Genomic DNA, 25118 nt, shown 5'->3' with positions numbered 1-25118 from the left:
AACGGGACATTGGAATAGGAGTGCAAATCAGACACAAGTGTAGCAACACCGAGGAAGAACGACAGAAGAAAAAAGAAAATCGAGCGGAATGGAGTCGCAGTCCAAGTCGGTCTGTTTGGCATAACCACGTAAAAGGAGAATGAAAAATTGAAAATGGAAAATGAGAAATGAGAAAGAAAAAAAAAACCTGATCATAAGAAGATAAAAAATGGTAAAATTGACCGGGAGAAAAGAAGAAGGGAAAAAAGGTCCTGAATTCAACCGGGGCAGCCGGGAAAACAGAAACAAAAACAAAAAAATCGCTTCAGGACCGGCCCCAGAATGGAAAGGGTATTTTAATACAACAAGACAGGGTATGTCACGCAAGAAACACATCAAAAGGTAAAATCGCTTCACTGGCCATCGCCAGTGAGACGAGCATCGTCCAAAGAGAGAGCAGCCGAGGGGTTTTGCAAAACACCGAAACCCACCACCTACGCCTCTCGATATTGGACAATGAAGAAATTCCTCCAAGTTGAAACCACAAAGAACCCATCGACAAGGATAAGCGCCGCATGCACAGAAAAGGCCGTGAAACATCAAGAGACAAAAAGAAAGACAAACTCATGACCCAGTTGGCATACCCTGCGAGTTGATCTCGTCCAGGTTAGCCATGCTGTGGGAGTAATCACCCATGCCGGGAGAAGGATGGGCAGAGAGGCCATGCATAGGCAGTTCGAAGCTGGGACTTTCGTGCGCACCGCCAAAGTTGACCTGGTGTTTCGAGTAGATATCGTTCATGGAGAGACCATCATCGAAGCCGGTCTGTTGGTCGTGCGAGAAGGCATACATATCGGACGAGCTGTGTGACATGCTGGACAATGGCGGCGAGTGGTTTGCAATCAGTGGATCGGCAGGGCTCATGCTGGCGTAAGGGGATGGTGCGTGGGAGCCCATTGTCGAGGCATCGTTTGATCCTGATGAGACAAAGGGTAAGTTGAATTGGGGCGCCATGCTGGCTACTGGCGTGGACTCGCCCTGTCCGGCATTGCTGTACATGGGACTGGCGAAATCAGGAGGAGATCCAGTCGTCGTCGTCGCGGACATGGGGTTGGTATGGAAATCCAGGCCATATCCTTGGGTGTCGATGCGGAGGTCGGTAGGGAGATGGTGCACTGATTGTGGAACAGGCGCATAAATGCCCGCCTCGGTGTGATTGAATGGGGGTGGAGGGGGTGGCACGTGGAATGACGACATGGGACTCTGGAGTGACGAGATGTCGATTGCAACGGGAACTGAACGGCTTCGTTGACGTTTGTGGCCACGAGCAGCAGGCATGTTGAAGCCTAGGTGGTTGCTGTCCTGGTACAGGTTCATGTAAGTGGGAGCGGCAAATTGGTTAGGCTGAGACGCAGGGCGCTGGATGAACGGCGGAGACATCGCAGCTGGCATGGCAAAGGTGGGGTTATTATAAGCTAGGCGATTTTGGAAGGACTCCAATGATACAAGCTTAGCAAGCTGAACACTCAAGACCTTGGGATGGCCCCCCAGGTGATGAATCATGATCTGACTAGCTTGCTGCTCCTCGGTGAAATCGCCGCACTGGTAGAATCCTCCAGAGTTGGACGAGTCCATATAAAAGTGCGGCGGGCGGTTCAATTCCACGACAAGGCCACCTTGTCGTGGCGGTTCCCCATTTGGCCCAGGGTTCGGATCACCTGTTTCCAAAGTAATATTCTTGATATAAGCGAACGGATACTCGATTTTATAACCGGCAGCATCGTTGTTGATATAATAAGTCATGCATGCCTTGTCAGGGGAATAGAAAACGACCAAGTCCATGGCGTTCTGTCCAATGCGTCGCCAGCTACCGACGGTCAAGGAACGACAAGTGAAGTGAGAAATCACTAGAAAGACAAATTAGTTGCACAGACGGCGTAGCAAAGGAGGCTCTTAACATACCGACTTTGCCAGAAGGACTGGTCTCGTTCGCGTACATGCTAGGTGGGCCATATGCACCAGCACGGCCAAAGGGATCTCTTGCGCCAGGCTTGTTCGGGTCGAACTGCATCGCAAGATAGTGCCGCATGGATTCTGGGATAGAATCACATCCCTCGCCAGTCTCAATGCTCTTTTTCGCCAGCATCTTGATTTTCGCGCGACTAACTTCGGGTCAGTAAAGATAAAAGATAGAAACACAATGTTAGATAGAACCTACCGGTTTTGGAACCAGATTTGAACAGATCGTTCCGTCATATTTATGTCCGAAGCAATGCGTTCTCTGGTAGCCGCAGTAGGTGTTGGGTTCTTGTTGAATTCGATTTCCAGAAGGACAAGCTGATCCTGAGTTGCGCGTTGACGTTTGTTGTTTTTCTGTTGTTGAGTTAGGGTGCTTTTGCGAGGAGGTCGGCGCGCGGCAGAAGAATGAGCCGTGGTAGCACTTGAGGTCGACGGAGAGGGCGTGGAAGCTGGAGGCGAGGAAGAAGACGCCATGGACACACTTGCGCCGGTTGGCGGGTAATGCATTTCTGTCAACGAAGACATAATGTAACGTGGTACGGTAGAAATTGTATCGCACAAAATGTGAATAGTGTCCAAAGTAGTTAATATGCAGTTTTTTGGGTTGCGTATATAGTTTTTTTTTTTTCGGGAAGAAAAGGTACGGTGTGTGACGATCCGGCCGACAGATAATGGGATGGGTGTGATCGGAAACAGACGGAGTGTTGGGAATCTTAATTCTCTCGAAGCAGCCACAGGCGCGAGAGTGTCAAGTTGAAGATGTAAAACGAATGAAAGTCTAGCGTAGGAATCTCGCGTTCGAGGGTGTCCACGTCAGAGACTGGGTGGTTGGGTTGAAAGGGCGCGTCGCAGAGGCGTCCACAGAAAAAAAGAGAGGAGGGGATAAATCAAAAGGCTGGCCTAAGCAGCTGGAAACGAATGGCAGGGGAATAATTTCTCCCTATATCGACAAGAATCAATGAAGAATCAATGAAGATGGCTAATACCCGGGTTGAATCGATCAACGGGGCGGGAACGGGAGGGGGGCAAACCGTTCTCGAGGAAACGAATGAATTGGGTAGAAAGAGTGATATAACGTCGCCGTGAAAGAATGAAACGGACGCAAAAGAAAAGAAAAGAATGGAGGGAATAAGAAACAAGAAACACCAGAAGAAAGCGGATCAGGAGATGATGGGATGCTGACTACACGGGGAACCGGGCATGACATGGACACACCGGGGGCTTTCTGAACTATTGGCACCTCGTGGGGGCCCCATTGTTTTTTTTTTTTTTCTTCCGTCAGGGCCTCGATTTCTCAGTCTTTTTTTAGTTCTCTTACGACTTTTTCTTGTTTTTCTCCTTATATGGGGTTGTACCAGAAAATCTAGTGGTTTCCCATCTGGGTCCAGTATACGAAGTATGAAATGGAAGTGGAGGGGAGACTGATTTGGGCCCCTGCGTCAACGTGCATAAGCCCAAGCAGCAGACGGAGTACGGAGGAGAGAGAAATAAGGGCACAGACTGACCATTGTTTTGGAGAGGGGGTACGAGTGTTCCCCTTACTCCCTTACTCGGGGCCTATTGTCTTGCTGTGTTACTCTCAGGGGCACGTCTAGTACTCCGTACACAATAGGAAATGGTGGCGTCAAATGAACCACAGAAAGTACATCGCTTGGATGCGAACGGCATCCACGTGAGATCGGGGTATCTGAAACATATTCCTATGTCAATGCGTTTGACAACGAAGTGTATAAAGCGCGGACGTGATGAGTTTCCCCTGGACAGAGAGGAGTTTCCCCTGATTCGAGAATAAGTCAGCCACAGGAACAGGGTGCAGTGACTATTGGACACCCACAGTTTCTAGGGGGCTCATCCAGTGAACTGAGCCAATAAGCATGCAGTTACACGTGCAGTGCCGCGGACCAGAAGGGAACATTCAGGTACCCGCCCCGTCATTGATTATGATTGGTTCAGGGGACATGACAGGTCATTCCAGGCCCTGAACCCCGACCAGTCTTGAATTCAGCCCTCCGTCATATCCGGATAGTCTACGGAGTATCAGATACTATACTCTTTAGACACTGTACATTGTACATTGGAGTATGTTGGAGTGTAACTACATTGAATTTATAATCGTCCATTCATCAATGTCCAAACTAGGGCATTGCATTCAGCCTCCTCTCTCAGTCTAGCGCTGGCTCCTTCGGTGCTTTATCTTGCTTCGGCTACTGCATGTACGTAGTAATATTCGAGTCTATTGGCCCGACATATGCAGCTGCCCTATCTTCCATTGTTGACATGCGAGATCCCGGCATGTTCATCTAGGTAGAGACTCAACATACCATACCCCTTGGACCGTTCATTGTTTCATGCGCGGCGAACCGGTTCATTCATAATTACCCGAGGGGGAAGTAAAAAAATAAAAAAATAAGAATAAAAAGCCCCCCGAAATATAAAATTAACTTCGTTAGAAGATGAAGAAACAAGCCCTTCTATCAAGGGCTTGCACATAATTATCCACTATTGACAATTCAATCTCCCTCGGCCAACCAGATCCACTTCCCAATTCCCGTAGTTTATCCGTTGTTTCCCAGATCTGTTCAATAAGGTCCATTGCCGAGTTCCGCTGTTGCTCCCTGTAGTAAGCCGTCATAGACTCATGCTTCTGCCGAACCCATGCACGGTCCTCCGGCAATATAGCCTCCCTCGCAGCAAGGTAAAATGGCTGAGGCAGCGATGAATCGGGTCCACACCCTGTCGACAGATGATCCATCAGCCCAAAACACACATGCACCAAATGCTGCACCCGCGGCGAGCATGTTTGATCTCGAAAAACCCGACGCGCAAGTAGTAAATGCGCAGTCCAGTAAAAGCACTCGGTCAGGATATCCAGTGGTGAGCGCTCGCCTGGCATTGGCAGGGCTCCACTATATCCGGATCCCCAGGCTCGAAGCTCAGTGTCGAGTCGGAATGCCTCGTTGAGCATGGCGCTTTCATCTGTATTTGTTTCAAGTCCCTCGCTCACGTCGCAGGCTAGATGCGCTATTCTTACTAGGAAGCACATCAGTGGCTGCGGACATCCTGTCATCTTGTAAAACGAGGGCTCCGTAGTGTCCCAGCGATCCTGGTTGGGCTGGTTGAGTATGAAGTTCCGCGGTGCATACGGCCTTCGCTGTCGTGAGATTGCTAGCATTACGTCGACCATGCCAAAGCGCTGTACTGCCATGCGTGTGATGGAGTTTTGTGGTATTTCATCGAAGTAGCCTAGTGCTTGCATGAGCCAAGCAGCACATTTAACGTGGGGCTCCAGTACGCCGTCTGCTGTTTGCGCAACGACGATCCCTTGAAGGACAACTGCCGTGAGAAGCGCTTCTCGCTCGTGCTTGTTGTTCGCTACGACTGCACCTGTGTCGCAAGCTTCTTCGGCATTGATACTGAGCAGGTTTTGTCCGAGTGTTCTGAGCATTCGCTGCTGGCGCTGGGCTGCGATGTCAATGCTGGCTAATCCGAAGTTAAGCATATGTTCTGTCGATATGCAGACGATGGTCTCGAGAAGGATTGGTGATGACAGGGCTGGTATTGAGAGTTGCCGGTAAGGGTTTTCCGGGCCATCTACAGCGGGGACATTGGATGTAACGAGGCTTATGTCTGTCCAAGTAAGTTCGATTAGATATTCCAATCCCAATTACATACCGTGAGATCACATACAATATTCCCAGGCAGATTTATCTTCTGCAGAATCAAAAAATGTCTCTGCGAATAGTGCTGAAGGCCGACCTAGCATGTTGTGTTCGATTGCTCGACGGGTACCTTTGCAGCGAGGCTTATGCCTTGTGGGCATTGGCTCTTTTTGTTGAACCCATTTCACACCCGATGAATATTTGCAGTCTAAATTCCGCGAAACACAGAATGAGCAAACTGGCTGTTGCTCGTCACATTTATTGTGCTTTTTTCGGCATTGGAGACATCCTGTTCCAAATTTATATCAGCACTTGTACTTCGCCCTGGTACAAACATGCGTACCAGTCCGTGACCGTGAGAACTTGTCGCCTCCAGGCATTACGACCGAACAAATAGTGCAATATGGCCATGATAAGAGTAGGAGCAAGGATTATATATTGCCGGGCTCTGGGGTATCTTGTTGCCCCGCAGCCTTATCTCTATTATTACGGTCACCTGATGGTTGACCAATTACCTTGCTTCAAACTCGAGGCGATAGGTATAAATTGCAATGTCAATGGATGGGACGAAATCCATAAGATATGATAGGACTTGATGTATCCATCATAGTTCACCAGAAGCGAGGATGAGGGAGGGAAAAATGGCTATGGCGAACGCTTTTGGATTTGCTAGCAAGACTACTTTTCCGCCTCTATATATATACCGCGACATTGATCTATTGTACAGCAGCAAAAAAGTTTTACCGAACATGCTCGAGTACTTATGCATTGTGACTCTGAAATCGAGTGGCAATTATGAAACCAAATAGCGAGAAGATATCATAGACTAATCCGCCAAAAAACATCTATCCCAGAACCTGCTGTATAACCCGAACAGTTCGGTCGACAATCTCATCAATCTCCTCGCGAGTGGTATTATAGGCCGGCGCCAGAATAATATGATCACCTTCAGCACCATCGATACCACCATTTCCAGGCATCAACGAAATTGCATTTTCAGGCTTGAGACCTGTCGCGTGCAGCGTGCGAGAAAGAGCCTTTGAAGGTGGGAATGGCGCTTTCGTCTCTTTATCTTGAACAAATTCCATCTATAATCATGTCAGTGCAGACCAACCAGAAGAATGGATATAAAGAGAACTAACCGCCCAGAACAAGCCTCTGCCTCGAACTTCGCCCACGTGAGGGTGGCTATCCAAGCGTTCGTGAAGACGCTGACCCAAATATTCTCCCATCGCCCGCACATTGGGCAGCAGATTATCTTCTTGTATAATTTGCTGCACCTTATATGCAGCCGCACAGGCAACTGGGTGGCCCTGGTATGTCTGACTGTGCATAAAAGCACCAGTACCTTTGCTCAGAGTATCAACAACGTGCTTGTTAATGAGTAACCCGGCGACCGGAGCATAGCCGGCACCGAGTCCCTTGGCAATTGTTTGGAGATCAGGGACAACGTCTTCTTGCTCCCAAGCATGGAGTGTTCCGGTACGGCCCATGCCGGACATCACTTCGTCTAGAATGAAGAGCGCACCGTGTCGCTCGCAGACGGCTTTCAGTGCTTTGAGGTAACCAGGCAAGGGGGCACGCAGCCAAGTGTCTCAAAGACTGTTAGTATGTTTGGTATTGTGGGATTGGCTTGTACTCACAGCACCTGTCATAGTCTCGGCTACAAATGCACAGACGGTGTTGGGGCCGAGTCTTTGGAATTCGTCCTCCAGTTCTTGAGCAAGTCTTGCGACATAGTCTTCGTTACTTTCATTGACATGCATTCCACGGTATGGATAGCATTGAGGCACGTGGTGGATATTCTTCGACAGAAGGCTTTCATAGATCCTTCGACGGAAGGCGTGGTGTCCGAGCGCAAGGGACCCCAGAGTATTTCCGTGGTAAGAAGACTTCCGAGAAATGAAATTGACCCTCTGGGGCTCAGGGGTAGGCAACTCTGTAAAATACTGAATGGCCATCTTCATGGCAGCCTCAATAGCTTCGGTACCTATTATGGTTTTAGTAACCAATCTTGGTTCAGCATGAATAATAGACTTCTTACCCGAGCTCACAATGTAGGCACGAGACATCTTGCCTCCAGTTGAGTCTACCAAAAGCTTTGCAAGGCTCTCCGCAGCACTGTTGGTGAAGAACATGGAGTAGCAGTAGGGGATTTTCTTCAGCTGGTCCAAGATGGCTTCGTGGACACGCTCGTCGCTGTGGCCCAGACAAGATACAGCTGCACCGCATGTTGCATCTAAAATTTCCAGACCACCATCGGTTATCAGGTAGCTGCCTCGACCGCCGACGATGTTCAAGGGCTCATTTCGCAGCTGGTGGTAAAGGACTCCGCTAGATGATTTGATGCCAGCGACCTCGACCTGCTTCTCGGAAGGAGTAGGCACTGTAGCTGCTACCACGTCTGGTGTATAGTCACCCATTGTATGGACTGATTACTCTGAAGGGGCTGGTGTATTGAAAGAGAAAGGCTGAATCAGGCGATGTTCACTGAAGACGTTGGACTTGAACTGGTGCTTATGCTGGGGGGGATGGGAGTTATATACGTACTCACTCCACAATGGCCAAGAATCAAGCTGCAGAATTATGACACCGGGACTTGAAAAACAGCCTATACACAACGCCGTGATTGGCGAGTCTCACCTTGTCGCTCATTTTGAAGTTCATACTTGCCTGCGATAAGCTAATCCCAAAGAGGAAATCTTTGTCGGACCCACGTTCATTGACTTCAGCGTAAATTTGATAGGCTGGACAATTCGTGAGATAGAGCTTATTGATAAGAGAAAATCTCTGGGGATCGCGCTTTGATTTCAAAATTGATTGACCGGTTACACAGGTGCATAATAGACGCCATAGAGGGGTATCGGAAAGACTTTCGAGGACCGACCACATACAGGCCATCAGAGGCCACCGCGCCAACCTATATCATTAGTCGCTTTATTCTCACCTATAGACCTAGATCTATATGCTTTTTTTGTTTCTCGTATAGCTCTCATTGGATCTAGATCCATTCAAATATATAGAGGAAGCTCCACGGCAATATATCAATATATGTTCTACTATATAAGCCGCTACATGATCTACAAATTAGGAAAAATCAAACGGGTTAAGAAGTTTCCAAGGCTATATCTAAGAATCTATTATTATTATTAATCGCCACATTGTTACCTAGCGATGTAGGTCTTCTCAGGTTATACACAGCACAAGTCTTGCATGTTTACGCCGTACTTGGCATTATTAGGCTCTATAGTGCTACCAAGTAACTTGTTATCAACGAACTTTTACAATTCTACGGAGTATGGAAAAGATAGATCGATGCTTAGCTCCCCCAGGGATAACTCTATAGGTCCCCGGCCCCGGGGCGGGGTGGCCCCGGTTGTGATTAGTTGGCCACTTTTCTGCTAGTCAAAACCGGCACCTGGTTGGCGCGATGTTTAAAACTGTACGGTCACAGCACAAACAGACATCGAGTAAAAGAATGCTCAATATATGTAAGTGACCTCGGAAGCCACACCAGATAACCCTGATGCAGCTTTCCACCAATGGCACCTCAGTCAAACTACCCCTCATTGATATGCCACTCAATTGTTCTCCGCAATCCCTCTTCCATCTGCACAACCGGTGCCCATCGTAACACTTCTTTTGCCAACGTGATATCCGGCCGACGGACTGTGGGATCATCTACCAATGCTGGCAGATACGCAACAGAGACGGGTGGCCGGCCAGTCATCCGTGAAACAAGCCCGATGACGCTTTCAGCTAGTTCCTGAATAGTGACTTCCCCATCATTACCGATATTCACTGGGCCTTTGCTATAATCGCTTTGCATCAGAGAATACAGGCCATGCGTACAGTCGGTAACATATTGAAACGAGCGGGTTGCCGTGCCGTCGCCGGTAAGAGTTAGATCTTCGCCGGCCAATGCAGATGTGATGAAGCTTGCAACGACGCGGCCGTCGCTCGCCCTCATACGCGGGCCGTACGTGTTAAATATCCGCGCGATGCGAATATCGACGTTGTGTTGCTCTCGGTAGGCGTAACAGAGGGCTTCGGCGACACGTTTCCCTTCGTCGTAGCAGGCTCGTGGGCCGAATGAGTTCACATTGCCCCAATAGCTCTCGGGCTGGGGGTGGACTGTGGGGTCACCGTAGACTTCTGTTCTCATGGGAGCCCCCTTGGTTAGGCGCATATCAAGGGATAGAGGTGTGCACTGCTAACCTGAGGTGCTGGTGTGCAGAATGCGTATATTTTTGGATCTCGCAAGGTCTAGCAGATTTTGAGTACCGAGGAAACAAGTATTCAAGGTAGAAACTGGGTCTTTTTGATAATGAACTGGGCTTGCTGGGCAAGCTAGATTGTAGATCTGGTCGATTCCTTCAAGCTCTGGAAGAGGATCTTGAATACCGTGACTGGCTTTTAGTCAGAGACTGGCAGGCTTGTTTCTCATAGGGGAGCAGGGTAAGATTACTGAAGAAATTCAAACCGGGGATTGTTTTCTAGATGGCTCAAATTTTGCGATGAGCCACTCTGAAAATTGTCGAGCCCAATCACTGTATATCCAGTCTCAAGGAGCAGATCGACCAAGTTTGATCCCAAAAAGCCCGCTGCCTACATATTAAATACCCCACATGTTAGAAATATGGTGCCAATTTGTCTTGATTCTTACTCACTCCTGCCACAAGCACTTTGGGGGGACTTTTCGTGTCATCCATCGAGCTCACTGGTATATCCTCTGCCGTCTGAATGTCACCGCAAGAGAAGAAAGGAAAAGCAATACAGAAACTGAGTTTAAATACACCAGAATGGTGGAATTCCTTCTGGGGCTGGAGATAAACGAGGCCGTGCGATCTACATGTGGCATTCTGTGTAACATCCAACTACTGGAGATGTGGCTGGCTGTATGTAACCTGTTGCCTTGGATCGTGTGGAACTATAAGACATATCGACGCATTTGAGTACAGATGGCTGAACGCGAACGGTATATATCATCGAAGATCTCAAAGGATAGTACGGAGTACAACATAGGCAAAGGGTCTGCGCATTGACCTTTTGCAGTCAGCCACCTTCTTTTACTGCGTACGTCAGAGCCACCCTCTATTTGCCTTGCATGTATACTCCGTAGTTGACTAGACAATTCTATCTGACATGTGTTTTGATTTGATACAATGACCATGTCAATTCTCAGCCTGAGACTTCATTAATCTCAAATCCTCATGGTTGAATGCCGAGCAGGTCACAATGATGACTTGTGTTAATATACAGGAAAACATAAATAGAACACATGAACGTCCATCGCTCGATGACAGGCGGCACTACGGCAGATATTATATATCGTGATCGTGCAATGTGCAACGGCGTTGAACAGATCTATGAGACTGCCTCGGGGTATCCACCTTCCCGTACCGCAGTGTCACATATATGCTAGGCAAATTTAGTAAATTTGATAGAGTTAGTATATGGAGAGGAGCACGACATACCTCTCGTCTGATCCTAAAGTCCTCGTAAAGTCCCAACCAAAGGTTTTTGACCCGGCAGTCATCTCTATGGCCAGAGGCTGGGTTCAACTCGCATTGAGGCTGCGATTCTTCGACCACACCAGGGAGAGCTTTGATCCATGGCTACCGACAGAAGTTAGCATTCTAGAATTATCGACGACCGATGTCTATTTTCGATGTCTGACATACCTTGGGAACAGGCCAATCAGAAAAATGCAAGTATTTGGCTTCTTTAAAAACCTGTTCAGCATCCCACGGTTTGCCTGGATTACCTAGATATGCCTCGTGCTTTTTGGAGCGGAACTCCCCAGTTAGAAGAATATACGGCCGATGCGGTATAGTAAGCGTAGTATCTTTGTACATGTTGTTCATGATCTCCATGTCAAAGGTGCTAGAGTTGGCGCTGGACATTGCATCCATCGTGCGATCGAAGGCAGCTGCTGACGGTTGAATGAGGATAAGGGCGGTTGTAAAAGTCCTCTTGTTCGGATACATCCAGTATGCCAAGGGCATAGCGACGGGACTAGACGGGGCCAAAAATAACTCGTCCATGGTCTGAATATAAGTCAGGTTTTGTTGCAACAGGCAAGTCCATTACTGATATGCACACCTGTAAGATAGTTGCATCTGAATCCAAGTTCAGAACCCGGTCATACTCCGTTTGGTTGAACGCGAGCAATTTTGTGTAGCTCTTTGACCACGTCACTGGTAAATGCATTGCAAAGTCAGTTCTATATTGAATCATAGCCGCATTCTAATCCAGTGCTATGCAACACTGGATGAGCTGGATGAGCTAGAATCCCTCACCATCACTCCCCGACTTCATCTGTATCTCAACTGGCTTGAGCCTGACTCCATAATGATCCTGTGCATAGCGAAGCATATTGCTTTCCCTTGAATCGGCTGTTTTGGATACGGACCAATCTGATGGGTACATCAACACGCGATCGGCTTTGCTTCCAAGCCGGTGGAGGCTCTCGAATAGCATGACCGAATTGCACAAATAAAATCGGTCGGTGGCATATTGAGTGTACGCAAATCGCGACCAGTCGACAGGTTTCCCGGCTTCGACAGCAAAGTCATTATTAGGATTGCCCAAACGGCTCGTGGCTCGAAGTTCTAGCAAAGTCATAGCTCCCAAACAAGTAGCCACAACCACGACGATAGCACGAAGCAGTTTCGGAGATACCGTGGTCTTGCTTAACATCATCGCGATGGATAGGGCTCTACTCCAAGAGATTCTCCAGCTCTCTGTCACTCATTGGCGCAGCGATACCATTTAAAAGTGCTCTGTAATAGAGCAGTCCATGCCAAGATCCTTTCAAAAGAATAATCAAATGTTGGAAAGCGTTTGCAAAAGTGGCGCACGCTGGGAGTCTTCCTCACTTGGCCCCACGGGGTCGTTTCAAAGTAAGCGCTAGGCGTGATTGCTCGTTGTGGACTGGTGATTGGTGATGGACTGCCACACCAAAAGAATTTCGAGGCCCTGCTTGGACAATGCCTGTGGGTCTTCTTTAGTTTGTTTGTCTATCACCAACTTCTCGAAAGCTACTCCGTACATTCGCGCCATTATGCACGTGCTATTTTTTTCAATCCCAGGCTAGACTCGAGCTCAGGCCGCTAATAAAAAGAATTTTATAGGTACATAGGAGGGGTGCTAGGTTGCTTGGAGGAGGCTGATATCCAGTGCTATTCCATTTACTAGTTGGAATTGGTTTGGGGGGTCTTGGGCCTTCGCTATCTGAACTTCTTTGGGGCCGAAGTTATGCTGTTATTTACAAGGATCACGAGTCAACTCAACTTGGGAAATAAGTTCTCGACAATCCGTTAAAGATATATTTCTCGTTTACCAGACCTTGACCCGTGCGGTTATTTATTTCTGACCCCGATAGGGCCCTGACAGGAGGACCACTAATGAAGAAAAAGTTGGGGGTAGAGTGTTTCTTTTACGGTTCTATCAAGTGCCAGATATTTAAATTTGAGATGAGGGATGAAATGCTTCCCTAGGTGACAAAGATGACTACATCCAGCAAGCCTCCAGGGCTATCTTGCCATATAACAGAGACCGTGCCTGTCAGCCTCACCTGGGACTAGCGGCTCGCAAAGCCCAACCCAACCCACAGGCCCTCTCATAGCCCATTTCGGGGGTTCCACTAGTTATGATCGCTATATTCTGACCCGTCTACTAACTGTATGGACTTGAAATTTAAAATACATATTTTGATATCGGAGATTTATTTGAGATAGAATACTTCGCCTATAAGAGTGACTCACAACTTCTCCCCTGTAAGACGAACCGTTCTCACACTGACTCATTTCCGCAACTTGCCGATTGCGCAGAACCATCTAGAAATCAGCTACCGAATATATCAAGTTACCAAGAGATCTGACTTTCTTTCCAACCCCAACAGTTCCACCCCAAAATGGCATCAATCTCAGTCTTCCCCTTCCACGTGGAAGGGGCATCAAACGAACGTGTCAAGCTCATCCCATTCAATCCAGAGCAACACTGTGAAACGTTCTTCCGCCTATCATCGCCGCATCCCGAAATCTACGCACATATGCCCATGTGTCCCCCGGCTTCAGCAACCGAGCTCAAATCCCTGTTCTACAGCGATTCCCCGAGTCACATTCTGTCCTTCTCCAACCCAGAATCATTTGCATTTGCCATCATAGACAAGACACGGCCACCATCCCCAGAAGACTCTGAAGGTGAACTGGCTGGTACTGTGAGCTTTATCCGTACCTCGCCGATAAACCTGTGCGCAGAGATTGGATTTATTGTCATCCTGCCTCCTTACCAGCGAACCCATGTGGCCACTAATGCTGCTGGCCTCGCTCTACAGCTTGCCTTTGAGTCTGCAGAGAAAGGTGGTCTTGGATTACGCAGAGTAGATTGGATGGCTAGCACGATGAACCTTGCTAGTGCTCGACTTGCGCAGAGGATGGGATTTGAAAAGATCGGAGTCATACCGTGGCATATGCGGTTTGTGAAAGGGAAGACAAATGGGAAAGTGGGACATGGCAAGGAACCGCCGCCTGGAAGTGATCCTGAGGATTTGTGGCGCGACACAGTCAGTCTTTCTCTGGCGTGGGATCAGTGGGAGAATGGTGCGAGGGAAATGGCGGCGAAGGTTATGGGGAGATGAGTAGATTTTGTTGATGACTTCACCGAGAACAGTTGCTGGTAGTTAGGGATGTGTAAACTGCTTTGATTTTGCCGACGGGTTATCAGTGATTTCAGGCAATTTGCCCACAAATCCCAATGACCTTGTTGGTTCAACTAGTACTAACACTCTACTCTATCTATACCGGCAGCAGGTTTTCCGTAGATTATATGAAGTAGGGATGATGAGTCATTCTATGTTTTCTTCTTGTATATGAATGGGATAGGGTATCATAATAAACATCCAAGCAGAAAGAAATCGCGGGGCGTACTTGCGTGTAGCAGAAAAAGAAAACCATGGTGACCAGAGCTCCGATAATCATGGTCCCCCGACGAGCTCAAAGCCAGGAGCGACAAATGAATCCCGCCAGAAAAGGGCCGAAGATTCTACAGATATTATAAATGACGTAGTTCCACCAGGCAATGTACGGGATACCCTGTCCGAAAGTTGCGCCCCGCGAGGCAAGATCAGTGGGAAGAGACACGTTGTAAAACGGATAGGCGAGGCCGATGAGGAGCCATGAAACCCAGACCAGGAGACGTTGAAAGAGCCATTTTGCGGGTTGCGAAGAGTCCACGGAGATGCAAGAATACTTCGCTTAGGGAGATGAGTATCAGAAACCAACCATCGCCTGGGGCTCCACGACCAGCGGGTTGTCCACATGCCTAAAGCCGTTCAATGATGAGGCTGCATGGGCGGTTGTGTCGGTCGGCGATGTCGCATAGAATGTGTACTGCTCGCTCATCTCTTTCTTCGGACATTAGGAACTTAGGGGTTTCTTAAGGATGGATTATGGTCGCACGAGCCTTCACTCGCATTGATGCCTCGCAGAGGGCCAGAGGAAATGGCGCTATTCCAAATTCATCCAAAATTTCCTGTGCACTTGAGATGCTGGGACGGGGAATATCTGCACACTTGGTTCCTGGCTTTATAGGTATCATGACGGTGGAGTTTCGAGAGGTTATTATAATGTCGCTTATAGGAGAAGAAGAACACATAGCCTGGTTCCCAAAGCGGAAACTTAAGTCTCAGGATTCAGACAGCGGGGAATATCAAATTTGTCAGAACATAAAGAATTTGATAAAATGACAATCGCGATGGTGCATTGTCCTAAACCAATTGTAATATTATCCTTCCCTCACGCCCTGGGCATATCTTCATGTTTGAGATCACCGCACAGCCATTCCTGGATTCTACGCGAGCGTGACCAAAAAGGTTGAGGCCAATTGGATCATTCAAAGTATTGACGTCAAAGCATTGATGAAAAAGGGCTCGGGGTAGTGCATTTAATGTGGCTACCCATCCTCCTTTCCCAGCAGAGTGGCTTGTTTGCCTGGGCATGGATGTACCCTTGGCCTGTTTGCCTTTCGAAGCACTCAATGAGTACTTATGTAGCCGAGTGCGAGCTTACTCATGTACTCTGTACTTATCTGTTGAGCCGGGGGACTTTGATCATAGACTCGAGGCAATACGCTAGCTGTCGAGTATTCTAGATCAACCCCTTCGTTGAGGATTGGGCTAGTATATTTCTTTCAAGACACAGGGCGACTTCCGACCATCAGATGTCCCTTTGATACCAAGCATTGCCAGATGTGGAGCTGGAAAAGCAGAGGGAGGGTTCTTTAATCATCGCATGTATTGTTCGAGTCCATGGTAGCACGTAAGATGCTGGAGGATTGCGTCTTAGCACGTAACCTCGAGAGCCCAGCCCTGTCAGCAAGGCAATCCAGAGGCTTCTCTTAGCCTTAGAGATAAGCGTAGTACGCAAATTTTGGAGAGCTTGCAAGATTTAAGCTAAATTGCGTGAGTTATTGCGTATATTTGCCCCGAAGAATCGCCATGTTGATGTCCTGGGGGGCCCGCTAGATAACCCTAAAGGATGCAATCAGGATTAGTGTCGGATTTGTTGCCTGGATTTCTCCTCACTCTCTGAAATCAATGCAGGATGCTTATAAGATCTGTCAGTGACGCGATTACTAGCTTCGCTGAGGACATATCTCACTAGTCGTATAAAACCGGTAGAATTGCCGGGATCACCAAAACATCTTGTACAGTTTTGAACCGGCGCACTGGGTGATCCAGCGCCACATAACCCTCCAAAACACAATGGGAACTGCAGGTGATTCTCAACAAGTGACGACCGCCTCGGTGTACAGCATAGATGCGGAGAACCAGACCAACAACACCCAGACTGAAAATGCTGTAAAGCCTGTGAAGTCATGGAAAGGTTATGTATGGGACACATGGGAACTTCCACCAGACCAACGTTGGATGCTTTTCAAAGTAGATGCTTTCGTCCTCACATTTGCATCTTTGGGTTATTTTTTGAAGAACATCGACCAGTCAAATGTCAACAACGCCTTTCTCAGTGGCATGGAGGAGGATTTAGAAATGTTCGGTAATCAACTAGTGACTAGTATGTACTTTCGCTCTCGCCCGCAACGGGCTTTCCCGTCCTTTTTGGAAAGAGTCGAGGATGTTCTGAGCATTTGCTAACAAGGATTGTGCTAGGCACGTCTATCTGGACTGTGGGATACGTTATTGGCCAAATTCCATCCAACCTGCTGTTAACAAGAGTTTCTCCTCGATGGGTCATCCCCTCGCTGGAGGTAGGATGGGGACTCGCGACTATCTGTACATCAAGCGTCAAATCATATAAAGCGCTGTATGCTTTGCGCTTCCTTGTTGGTTTCTTTGAGTATGCCACTATTCTAATCTTGAGCTTACTGCTAGCGGCCAGCTACTAACCTCGTTATAGATCAGGATTTTACCCTGGAATTCATTACTTATTGGGATCATGGTACACACCACAAGAAATCGGAAAGCGGGCAATGATCTTCTGGCTTGCCGGCTCAGTTGGCACTCTATTTAGCGGTTTTCTTCAAGCCGCTGCTTATACAAACCTGAATGGAACACATGGATACGCTGGATGTATGTGACTGTAATTCTTCTGAATTCTCCCTTCTCAGCCTTTTGACTCAATCATCCTTCACCTTCATCTCGACTCAAAGGAGAGAAAAGAGACAAACTGCTAACAGACGAGAATAGGGCGCTGGCTGTTCATTATCGATGGCATCATTACGCTACCGCTTGCGCTCGCAGGGTACATATTCTTTCCCAATCTACCACAAAGTGGCAAGAAGACATGGTGGACAACAGAAAAGGAGCATCAATTGTCAATCAAGAGAATGCAAGATATCGGACGCGCCGGGAAGCAGCCTTGGACTAGGGCAAAGGTGAAAGGAATTCTGCTGAGCTGGCATACTTATCTTCTTCGTGAGTCGTACTCTGCGCCTTGCTTGTCATGGAACCATCCTGACATCCTTTAGCATTGCTATACATCCTTTGGAACAATGGCTTGCCTCAGCCTGCGATGGGCTATTGGCTGAAAAGCTTTAATGCCCACCCTCCCCCTGTCCCCGGAACGTCTTACACTGTCGCACAGATCAATAACTGTGAGTTTGATTTGGTTCTGCACCCTAATGGATCTAGCTAATTACTTGTACAAGTACCTCTCCCTACAACCGGTGTGCTCATCGCCATGTCGTTGGTCTGGGCTTGGCTATCCGATGGGCCATGTCGTGGCGCTCGCTGGCCATTTATCTATGTCGGCGCCATTTCTACTGTATGTCGAGAGGAATTATATCTGTCGAGTGACTTTTGTGGTACGCGTATCTAACGACTACTATTCCACAGCTCATCTTTGCCTCCCTAATGATGAAGATGCCTTTCTACACAAATATCAACGGCCGTACGGTTATTTACTGGCTGAGTAATATTGGCGTGAGTCTACTATTCCACGGAGCGTTCAATTATTACATATTAACAGTGCCTTTAGGGTGGTGCCGGCCCATTGATCTTGAGTTGGATCAACGAGATCTGCTCCGAAGACACGGAAAAGCGAGCGCTACTTGTTGCGATGGCCAACGACCTTGCCTATGTTGTACAAGCAGTCGTGAGTATTTCTGTATGTTCCCTTGATTTCAAGTACATACTAACAAAGTCGAACAAAGGCGCCTAATTTCATGTGGAAAACCACAGCATTTCCCCAAGCTCCAAAAGGGTATACTTGGTCGATCGTGCTTCAAGTGTTGCTCAGTAAGAAGCCCATTCTCTGTTCCAGCCTAGTTCCTTACTGACAGTTAATTTTCAGTCCTGGGCACAGCAACTGTTCAATTCCTCTTGTGGCGCGATAAGAAAAAAGCAGCAAAGGCAGAGGCGAGTCACTCGGCTATTGACCCCCTCGAGTCATCGTCTATAGAGGGAGATACATCGGTGGGATCTAGAGAAGACGATGGCAAAGTGGCTAACACTTCTCAGGTCAAAAAATTTGGCTTGGATTAATTCAAATATACACCCCAACCCAAATTTGATATATCATTAGTTAACAAATCAAAACCAAGCACGAGCTTTGATGCTGCGTCTACATGTCCGAAGATTCACTCAAGCTTGGCCATTGCCCTCCTGCTATAATGCTGCAGTAGCGCAACTACTGTCATATCGCTTTTAAGACGATTCAGACAAAATGAAAGACTTTACGTGCCTTGATAGACACTGCGGGGTTCTGGCGACCTGCATGTATACACACCGCTTGATGGGTTCAACGGTTAAGTTGGGTTTCAAGGACTGCTCACCAACTTGACTCGAGTACTTCTTTCTTTCCTTAAAGGCATCTATTTCACTTGACCGCACCTCGTCCAAAGATGACATTCCCATACAAGCACGTCTTGCTCGTTGGAGCTACATCGGGAATCGGCAGAGCGCTAGCCGATCGTCTCATACAAGCCGGCATCAAAGTGACTGCCGTAGGACGGCGGAAACACCGTCTCGATGAGTTCATTGCAAAGCACGGCGAGGAAAAGGCTTCAGGGATGAATTATGATGTCAGCGATATTGACGCGGCTCCCCAATTTGCTGCAAAGTCAGTTGGCGATTGAGATTTTGTGAACGAACAGTATTCTGACACAAAGTTGTACCAGTGCAATCGCTCACCATCCCGATATCGACTGTGTCTTTCTCAACGCGGGTTCCCAACGGAAATACAAATTGACGGACCCTAAGGATGGGGACTTGAGCGATTTCAGGGCAGAGATGGACATTAACTTCATTAGCTACGTTGCTCTGACTCAGGCATTCATCCCGTTATTGTTGTCCAGGTCCATCCCAACGAGCTTTATATTGTGAGTCCACATTCTTCAGAACAAGAGTTTTTGGTAGACATTCTAATATGTCAAGGAAAGTACGACAACGCTTCTGGCTTTGGTGCCTGCGCCGAGAATCCCAGCCTATTCGGCCGCTAATGCTGCGTTGAACGCTTTTGTGTACTGCCTGCGAGACCAGCTGAGGGAATCGAATGTCAAAGTGATCGAGTTGGCTCCACCTCTTGTGTCAAGTAAGTGAATATCTCGGTCCAATAAGATCCCCGATTGTTCGGACGGAGAATGAAGCGTATTCTTGCTTATTATCATGCTGCTTATAGCTGAACTACACGATTATATGGGTATTGAGAAAGGACGAGCCATGGGGATGCCGGTCGAGCAGTATGCTGAAGATGCCTACCAAGCATTGAAAACGGGAAGTGATGAGATTCTCGGTGGTAGTGTTGCACCCTCGGAGGCCTTTCGGGATCTGGCAGACAGGCGTCGCAAGATCTTCGATGAGTTCGCCCCAATGCTTCGTGATGTCGATTGAAAACTGCGTCTTCAAGCGACTGCCGTTATATGTTGAATAGCTAAACCAGATCAACAATTTGAATCTCTTCAAAAGCTACCACGAGATTCAATGCGCCAAAGTACTGGATAAACTCATATAATAAGATAGTCATGTTGCCGCTCCGATGCCGCATCGCGAGTCTGCAGAAGTCAGCCAAGATCAAGTAAACAGCGCACCGAGAGAGCAACTCACAACCCAGATCCATGGAACATTGCTGCTGTCATTTTTTCTCTGTCTACCTCGGCCGTCCCAGACAGACTTGAGCAGAGAAATGGACATATGGTTACTCACTCCACCATGAGCACGGATATGGTCGAACCGCAGAAGAACGTAATGCCGAGCGTACGGAGATAAAGCGTCGGCCCCAGCCATGAAAAGTGGCATGACCACCAACTCGATCAGACGGCAGTCTGCGGGGATTTCCGCCAAGGAGTCTAAAATCGCTGTGACGGAATTTTGTATTATCGGCGCTTCAGCCGGTTCGGTGACATCCAACAAGCGAGATGTGTGCAATATGCATGCGTGACGGAATGCCTCGGCAACTGCAGGCCAGCGAGGATCATCGTTTGGGTATCTGTCAGTCCTCAACCGCCAGGAGTAGAACTCATTCCGGCAAATATTGAGGTGCCGCTCGTATTCGGTTGTTGCCATCTTGCCCATGGCATGCGCCTTGGCATATTCTATGACATTCCCCATGACCAGGAACATCTCGCGAGGACAGCCATTGACTCGCTCGAATTTCAAGTCGCTCAAAGTGGCTACAGCTTCACGAAGCTCCGGAGGGAAGCAGAGTCTTTGTGGATCTGCAAGCGAACGAATGATGTCTAGCCTAGTAGGACATGCGTTAGAAATGAGGTCTGCCAAGAACGATATGAGATTACTTGCCATGCTAGATTCCCTAGGAAGAAGATTGTTCGTTCATTTTCCGTGGAAAGTGTATCACACAAGCGCAACTGGTTGCAAATCGACAGTGCACCTGTGATATGAACTCCGTGGGTGGAGATACCCGATTCGAAAATCTTCGTTCAGATTCAGCTATCAGTTTCTTGCTTTGACATCAGATAGTGATATGCAATGTTGTCGACTCACATCCTGGAGTAACAGTATTTGGATAGTAATGAAAATACCATCCCGTTCATTTTCATCCAGCTCGCCAGATATCCTGTTACGGAGAGTGTCTCCAAGACAGCGTATAGCTCTGAGTCGATATTCAACAGCCAGGGTTTCTCGCAAATATACATCTGCATTTTTTATTCCCAGGTGGCATGCAGAAAGGCCTAGGACTGCATATAGCAGACCTATTTGTTCATACGCAAGAGGTAAAACATACACTTGGTAAGGGTTGTCCGCGCCGGCAGCTGGAAGCGCGATTTGATGTGGACATACAATCTTGTCATCTGAAATTTTGGGGTTAGCCAATGCTTGTGCAAGATTGGGAATAGAGTGAACACACAATGTGTCAACAACACCTCCGTCCGTTCTAGCATTAATAAATCATCTAACTCCACGGCTCGCCCTTCTGGCTGTGGCCAGGAGTGATCAAGAATTGGCAGTGGGTCAGTATCCTCATTCTTGCGTGGGGTCGAAGCACATAGGTGCTGCTGATTAGAATTATTATAGTTGGCAACTGGATGATCGGTTTCGATGTCTGGCTGGGTCGAGACAGCACGGTCACTGCTCACAGCAGGGACCGCCCGGTTCTTCCACTTGCCCCGGGTTGCTATCCCTGCAAAGCGGAACTTTTCCGGATATCCCTTGCACTCCAAGCCTTTGGTCACACATCTTTGACAAACGGGTTTTGTCCGGTCGCATTTGCGACACTTTTCACGGCATGTTATACAAGCCGGGCCTGGTGATCATTAGAGCCGCATCTTCTTATTGGATACTTCACAAACCTCCCGGCGGCATATCCTCTGTCACTTAATGACAACAGCTGTCGTAGAAAATTATATATATCTCTAAATAAAATTGAGATAGGGGAGAGGGAGGTTGGGCCCAACGGCGAAAAGCCGGGAATAACGCCACGTGACGGTTTCCATCGTTACTTGCTGATTGTCAATTTCCTTTTCCTTCTATGATCTGAAATGGCATCTTATAATCCGATGTCATTGTTTTCAGACTTCAATTTCCCTAATGGAAGACGAAGGTGATTGAGGCCTTTCTTATCAAGCCTCCAACAATTGTATCCCCGACGTTGGCCAACCCCGCCACAACGAATGCCGTGTTTCCTCCTTGCTTCAAAAAGGTGATCCATCGAGCTTTTCTTGCGATTTCTTAGTCTAAATATGAACATGTTTTCCCTACGCGCTGGGATTGACTAGTGTTGGCGGCAAGTGAAACACTCTAGCCCACCATTGGGTCTTGGAAAAGTGCGCCTCAAATGGAGATGCCCTACGAAGTACATTAGCCGCCATACTTCGAAAAGGTACCGACATATAGGAATGTTAGTGTCGTTTCATCATATGCATCTAGCGACTCAGGAGGCTATCTTTAGGATGCTCTAATCTCAACAAATGAGGCTCGGTCGTTCTCGGCTCCCGTCTCTTGGTTAGAAAGAGAACTATGCATTTCATTCGAGATCCCAAGAGGCCCCAGTGCCCGAGATTCAGCCACGCAAATCTGACCCTGCTGTGATTTGGTAAATCGATGCGTTGTAAAGCTCCTGGCGCCTTGCCTGACAAGTTGATCACCAGTTGGACTGACTCTAAATACCAATGGATCTCTGTCCTAGAATCTAAACGCGGCTCTTTCTTCTCTTACTATTATAATGCAACCTTGATTTACCTATATCTGAGCTCCTCTTTGGATCATGCGGCTAATTCGAATATTCGATGAGCACAAGCATATGTTTGTCTCATCGAAAAGCATTCAAGACCATGACAACCAATCCCCACCATCCAACTCCTGGATCGAGCATCTTCTATTTATCCTCCTCATTGTCCCTTTAGCGCTGAGCATTCTTCTGCTATACAGTGATGCCTCCAGTTGGCATCTGCCAGACAACTTGTACGTTTTTGTGAATACAAATCGAACATCAGTTCAGACAGCAGTCCAGATTTTCGGTGCGATCCTGGCAGCTATTGAAGTCTTCGCACTCTGTCGCCTGATCAACTTGACAACTCGAGTTAGATTTACACAAACTCCAGTCTCCCTCAACGTGCTTGGATTCTGGTCAGCACTATCGACTCCCTCGACCAACTTCGGTCTGCCATTCTGGATGATTACCATCACAGTGCTTTTCGGCAATCTTTCTGCTGTCATATCAGCACTATGGACTGGTGCCTTGACACCCGCAGATGCTATCGGCACCCAACACTCTTCCTTGTTCATTCCGGATTGGTCCGACTTAAGTTTGATCAAAGAATACCCTGGCCAGATCGACAAGACAGGGTTGACAATTCGTGAGACAAAGGGTTACTTTACCTACTCGGTGGGTCTAGGCCTACTGGGCTCACTGTTATCCTCCGTCAACTCCGCCTCCCCAATCAACGGCGACGTTCGAAATCACCCCAAACTCGATAACACTCGATACAATTATCACGGCCGGTCTTACGGAGTTGGCGCAAGCGCCGGCCTCTCTGACGACAACCTTGTCGCCATACCTCACATAAAAAACTACACCTTCAACGAAATAGGTCTGGACGCCTCCGTTGATTGCATCTACAATACTAGCTCGATGTTTTTCATTCAAGTCCTTCCGCAAACCAGTCTCCACGCAGCTCGCGGTTTCCTTCCCGACAGTAACCTCAGCGCACCCGAATATTCGGTCTATATCGGACGAGGCGACGATGCAATAGTTTCGTTGGGGGTGGCGGCGTCTCCAATCGCATACACTGCAAAGCGGTACATGGCCATCGCTGCAGGGAACTACTATAAGAACCTGGATAGAGTCCAGTGTGCTGTAACATTTAACCCGGCCCTATTTAATGTTTCGGTCGATATTCAAGGACGGAACATCAGCGTTAGCAAAGTGAACAGGTCCGAATCATCAGTGGGCCCAGTCCATGATATCGATCCCCATCACAATATTACTCATGTGGTCATGCGACAACTCGAACTCATCGCCAACGATCTGACCAGTTACTATCGCTCGACCCTTGGCGATGCCTTCAATGCTAGCATTAGTGATTATCGCACCTCCGTCGCTGGTGGAAATCTAAGCGAGACGCAGGTTGTGATGAAGGGAATGGAGAACGCAGTTACCTCCTTGGTTGACGATATTCTGGTTGCATATGCGTCAGCTCAATTGGTCGTCGGGGAATTCAAGAAGTCCACACCCGTATTGGTCCAGGTCGCTGCGCTGCGCGTCGGATCGCGGGCCTATGTCATTGCCAGTGCGGTGATCACGGGATTGATTGCGCTTCTGGTTATCGGGGAGGGCTTGCGAATGCGATGGTGGAAGGATCTTCCTTCTTTTGATTATCAGGATAATCGAGCGTTGATTGTGGGTGCATCTAGGGGTGGGAAGGGTGTGGCGGAGTATGCCGAGCAAGTGAAATCTAAGGATCTTGGTAGGGTCCCGGTGATTTGGAGGAAGGGACAGGAATCGTGGGATCATGGGGAAATAGTTTTCCAGCCCATGCTGGATGACTCAAAAGAGGATATTGAGGATACAGCATCTGATAGGACTTCAGTTGCTTGGATATGAGGCTAAAACGGAGCACAACATTGGAGAATAATAGCATGGGGTTTAGCAAGCGAATCGAACATGTACAAGTATCTGTTACTGAGATTATATTTCCTGGGACTGTTATCGCATTCCTGGCCGTTGACATTGCATCCTCCCTGTAATGGACCATTGTGGTACATGCAACAGCAGAAAAAGAGTACTGTCAAGGAAGGGATTGGGCCTTCCTTTGCCGCCCAGACTTACTGTCACAGTCTCGACCGCAATGAGAAAGCCGTAAGGCGCATTTATCTTCAGCTTCTGGATATCAGGTGACACGCGGTTGAGTACACCCCCGAGTCTCCGAGTCATCATTGGGCTGACTCTTGTTGCTCTCACACCTGGGACTTCTCTACCCTACTCACCCCTTAATCCTACATTGGCTTTGGCCTTTGGTGTATTAGATCAATTGCACAACCCA

General features: G+C 48.0%; 11 protein-coding genes across 11 annotated transcripts; 4 read left to right on the top strand and 7 right to left on the bottom strand.

Moving 5' to 3' along the window:
• Positions 1 to 603: 603 nt before the first annotated feature.
• N7500_006393 (homeobox domain-containing protein) lies at positions 604 to 2523 on the bottom strand (the record flags this gene model as incomplete). Its single annotated transcript, XM_056677537.1, has 3 exons — positions 604 to 1886; positions 1942 to 2141; positions 2198 to 2523. The coding sequence occupies 3 exons, from the start codon at positions 2521 to 2523 to the stop codon at positions 604 to 606; spliced, it is 1809 nt and encodes a 602-aa protein (XP_056532537.1).
• A 1921-nt stretch (positions 2524 to 4444) lies between these two features.
• Positions 4445 to 6037, bottom strand: N7500_006392 (Zn(II)2Cys6 transcription factor; the record flags this gene model as incomplete). The annotated part of the gene is made up of 3 exons (XM_056677536.1): positions 4445 to 5625; positions 5686 to 5946; positions 6001 to 6037. The coding sequence occupies 3 exons, from the start codon at positions 6035 to 6037 to the stop codon at positions 4445 to 4447; spliced, it is 1479 nt and encodes a 492-aa protein (XP_056532536.1).
• A 465-nt stretch (positions 6038 to 6502) lies between these two features.
• N7500_006391 (Pyridoxal phosphate-dependent transferase major region subdomain 2) lies at positions 6503 to 8080 on the bottom strand (the record flags this gene model as incomplete). The annotated part of the gene is made up of 4 exons (XM_056677535.1): positions 6503 to 6745; positions 6800 to 7251; positions 7297 to 7647; positions 7702 to 8080. 4 exons carry the CDS (start codon positions 8078 to 8080, stop codon positions 6503 to 6505), a joined length of 1425 nt encoding a protein of 474 aa, XP_056532535.1.
• A 1136-nt stretch (positions 8081 to 9216) lies between these two features.
• Positions 9217 to 9846, bottom strand: N7500_006390 (uncharacterized protein; the record flags this gene model as incomplete). Its single annotated transcript, XM_056677534.1, has 1 exon — positions 9217 to 9846. The coding sequence occupies one exon, from the start codon at positions 9844 to 9846 to the stop codon at positions 9217 to 9219; it is 630 nt and encodes a 209-aa protein (XP_056532534.1).
• Positions 9847 to 9870: 24 nt separating this feature from the next.
• Positions 9871 to 10369, bottom strand: N7500_006389 (UDP-glucuronic acid decarboxylase 1; the record flags this gene model as incomplete). Its single annotated transcript, XM_056677533.1, has 3 exons — positions 9871 to 10066; positions 10141 to 10265; positions 10328 to 10369. 3 exons carry the CDS (start codon positions 10367 to 10369, stop codon positions 9871 to 9873), a joined length of 363 nt encoding a protein of 120 aa, XP_056532533.1.
• A 655-nt stretch (positions 10370 to 11024) lies between these two features.
• Positions 11025 to 12362, bottom strand: N7500_006388 (uncharacterized protein; the record flags this gene model as incomplete). Its single annotated transcript, XM_056677532.1, has 5 exons — positions 11025 to 11078; positions 11135 to 11275; positions 11342 to 11707; positions 11763 to 11857; positions 11960 to 12362. The coding sequence occupies 5 exons, from the start codon at positions 12360 to 12362 to the stop codon at positions 11025 to 11027; spliced, it is 1059 nt and encodes a 352-aa protein (XP_056532532.1).
• Positions 12363 to 13575: 1213 nt separating this feature from the next.
• On the top strand, positions 13576 to 14301 carry N7500_006387 (GNAT family N-acetyltransferase; the record flags this gene model as incomplete). The annotated part of the gene is made up of 1 exon (XM_056677531.1): positions 13576 to 14301. The coding sequence occupies one exon, from the start codon at positions 13576 to 13578 to the stop codon at positions 14299 to 14301; it is 726 nt and encodes a 241-aa protein (XP_056532531.1).
• A 2124-nt stretch (positions 14302 to 16425) lies between these two features.
• N7500_006386 (uncharacterized protein) lies at positions 16426 to 18663 on the top strand (the record flags this gene model as incomplete). The annotated part of the gene is made up of 10 exons (XM_056677530.1): positions 16426 to 16735; positions 16831 to 17017; positions 17078 to 17250; positions 17368 to 17595; positions 17649 to 17774; positions 17829 to 17944; positions 18016 to 18102; positions 18158 to 18274; positions 18333 to 18417; positions 18473 to 18663. The coding sequence occupies 10 exons, from the start codon at positions 16426 to 16428 to the stop codon at positions 18661 to 18663; spliced, it is 1620 nt and encodes a 539-aa protein (XP_056532530.1).
• A 359-nt stretch (positions 18664 to 19022) lies between these two features.
• Positions 19023 to 20010, top strand: N7500_006385 (oxidoreductase, short-chain dehydrogenase/reductase family; the record flags this gene model as incomplete). Its single annotated transcript, XM_056677529.1, has 4 exons — positions 19023 to 19240; positions 19299 to 19499; positions 19560 to 19711; positions 19799 to 20010. 4 exons carry the CDS (start codon positions 19023 to 19025, stop codon positions 20008 to 20010), a joined length of 783 nt encoding a protein of 260 aa, XP_056532529.1.
• A 113-nt stretch (positions 20011 to 20123) lies between these two features.
• Positions 20124 to 21939, bottom strand: N7500_006384 (Zn(II)2Cys6 transcription factor; the record flags this gene model as incomplete). The annotated part of the gene is given in 5 exon segments (XM_056677528.1): positions 20124 to 20171; positions 20224 to 20888; positions 20900 to 21050; positions 21483 to 21880; positions 21927 to 21939. 5 exon segments carry the CDS (start codon positions 21937 to 21939, stop codon positions 20124 to 20126), a joined length of 1275 nt encoding a protein of 424 aa, XP_056532528.1.
• A 901-nt stretch (positions 21940 to 22840) lies between these two features.
• N7500_006383 (uncharacterized protein) lies at positions 22841 to 24679 on the top strand (the record flags this gene model as incomplete). Its single annotated transcript, XM_056677527.1, has 1 exon — positions 22841 to 24679. The coding sequence occupies one exon, from the start codon at positions 22841 to 22843 to the stop codon at positions 24677 to 24679; it is 1839 nt and encodes a 612-aa protein (XP_056532527.1).
• Between the last annotated feature and the right edge of the window lie 439 nt (positions 24680 to 25118).

Source organism: Penicillium coprophilum (genome assembly GCF_028826855.1).
Source record: "Penicillium coprophilum strain IBT 35676 chromosome Unknown utg000004l_segment0_segment0, whole genome shotgun sequence".
Classification (NCBI taxonomy): Eukaryota; Fungi; Ascomycota; class Eurotiomycetes; order Eurotiales; family Aspergillaceae; genus Penicillium; species Penicillium coprophilum.
The sequence above is the reverse complement of the archived record's forward strand: the minus strand, read 5'-3'. Positions and strand labels throughout refer to the sequence as shown.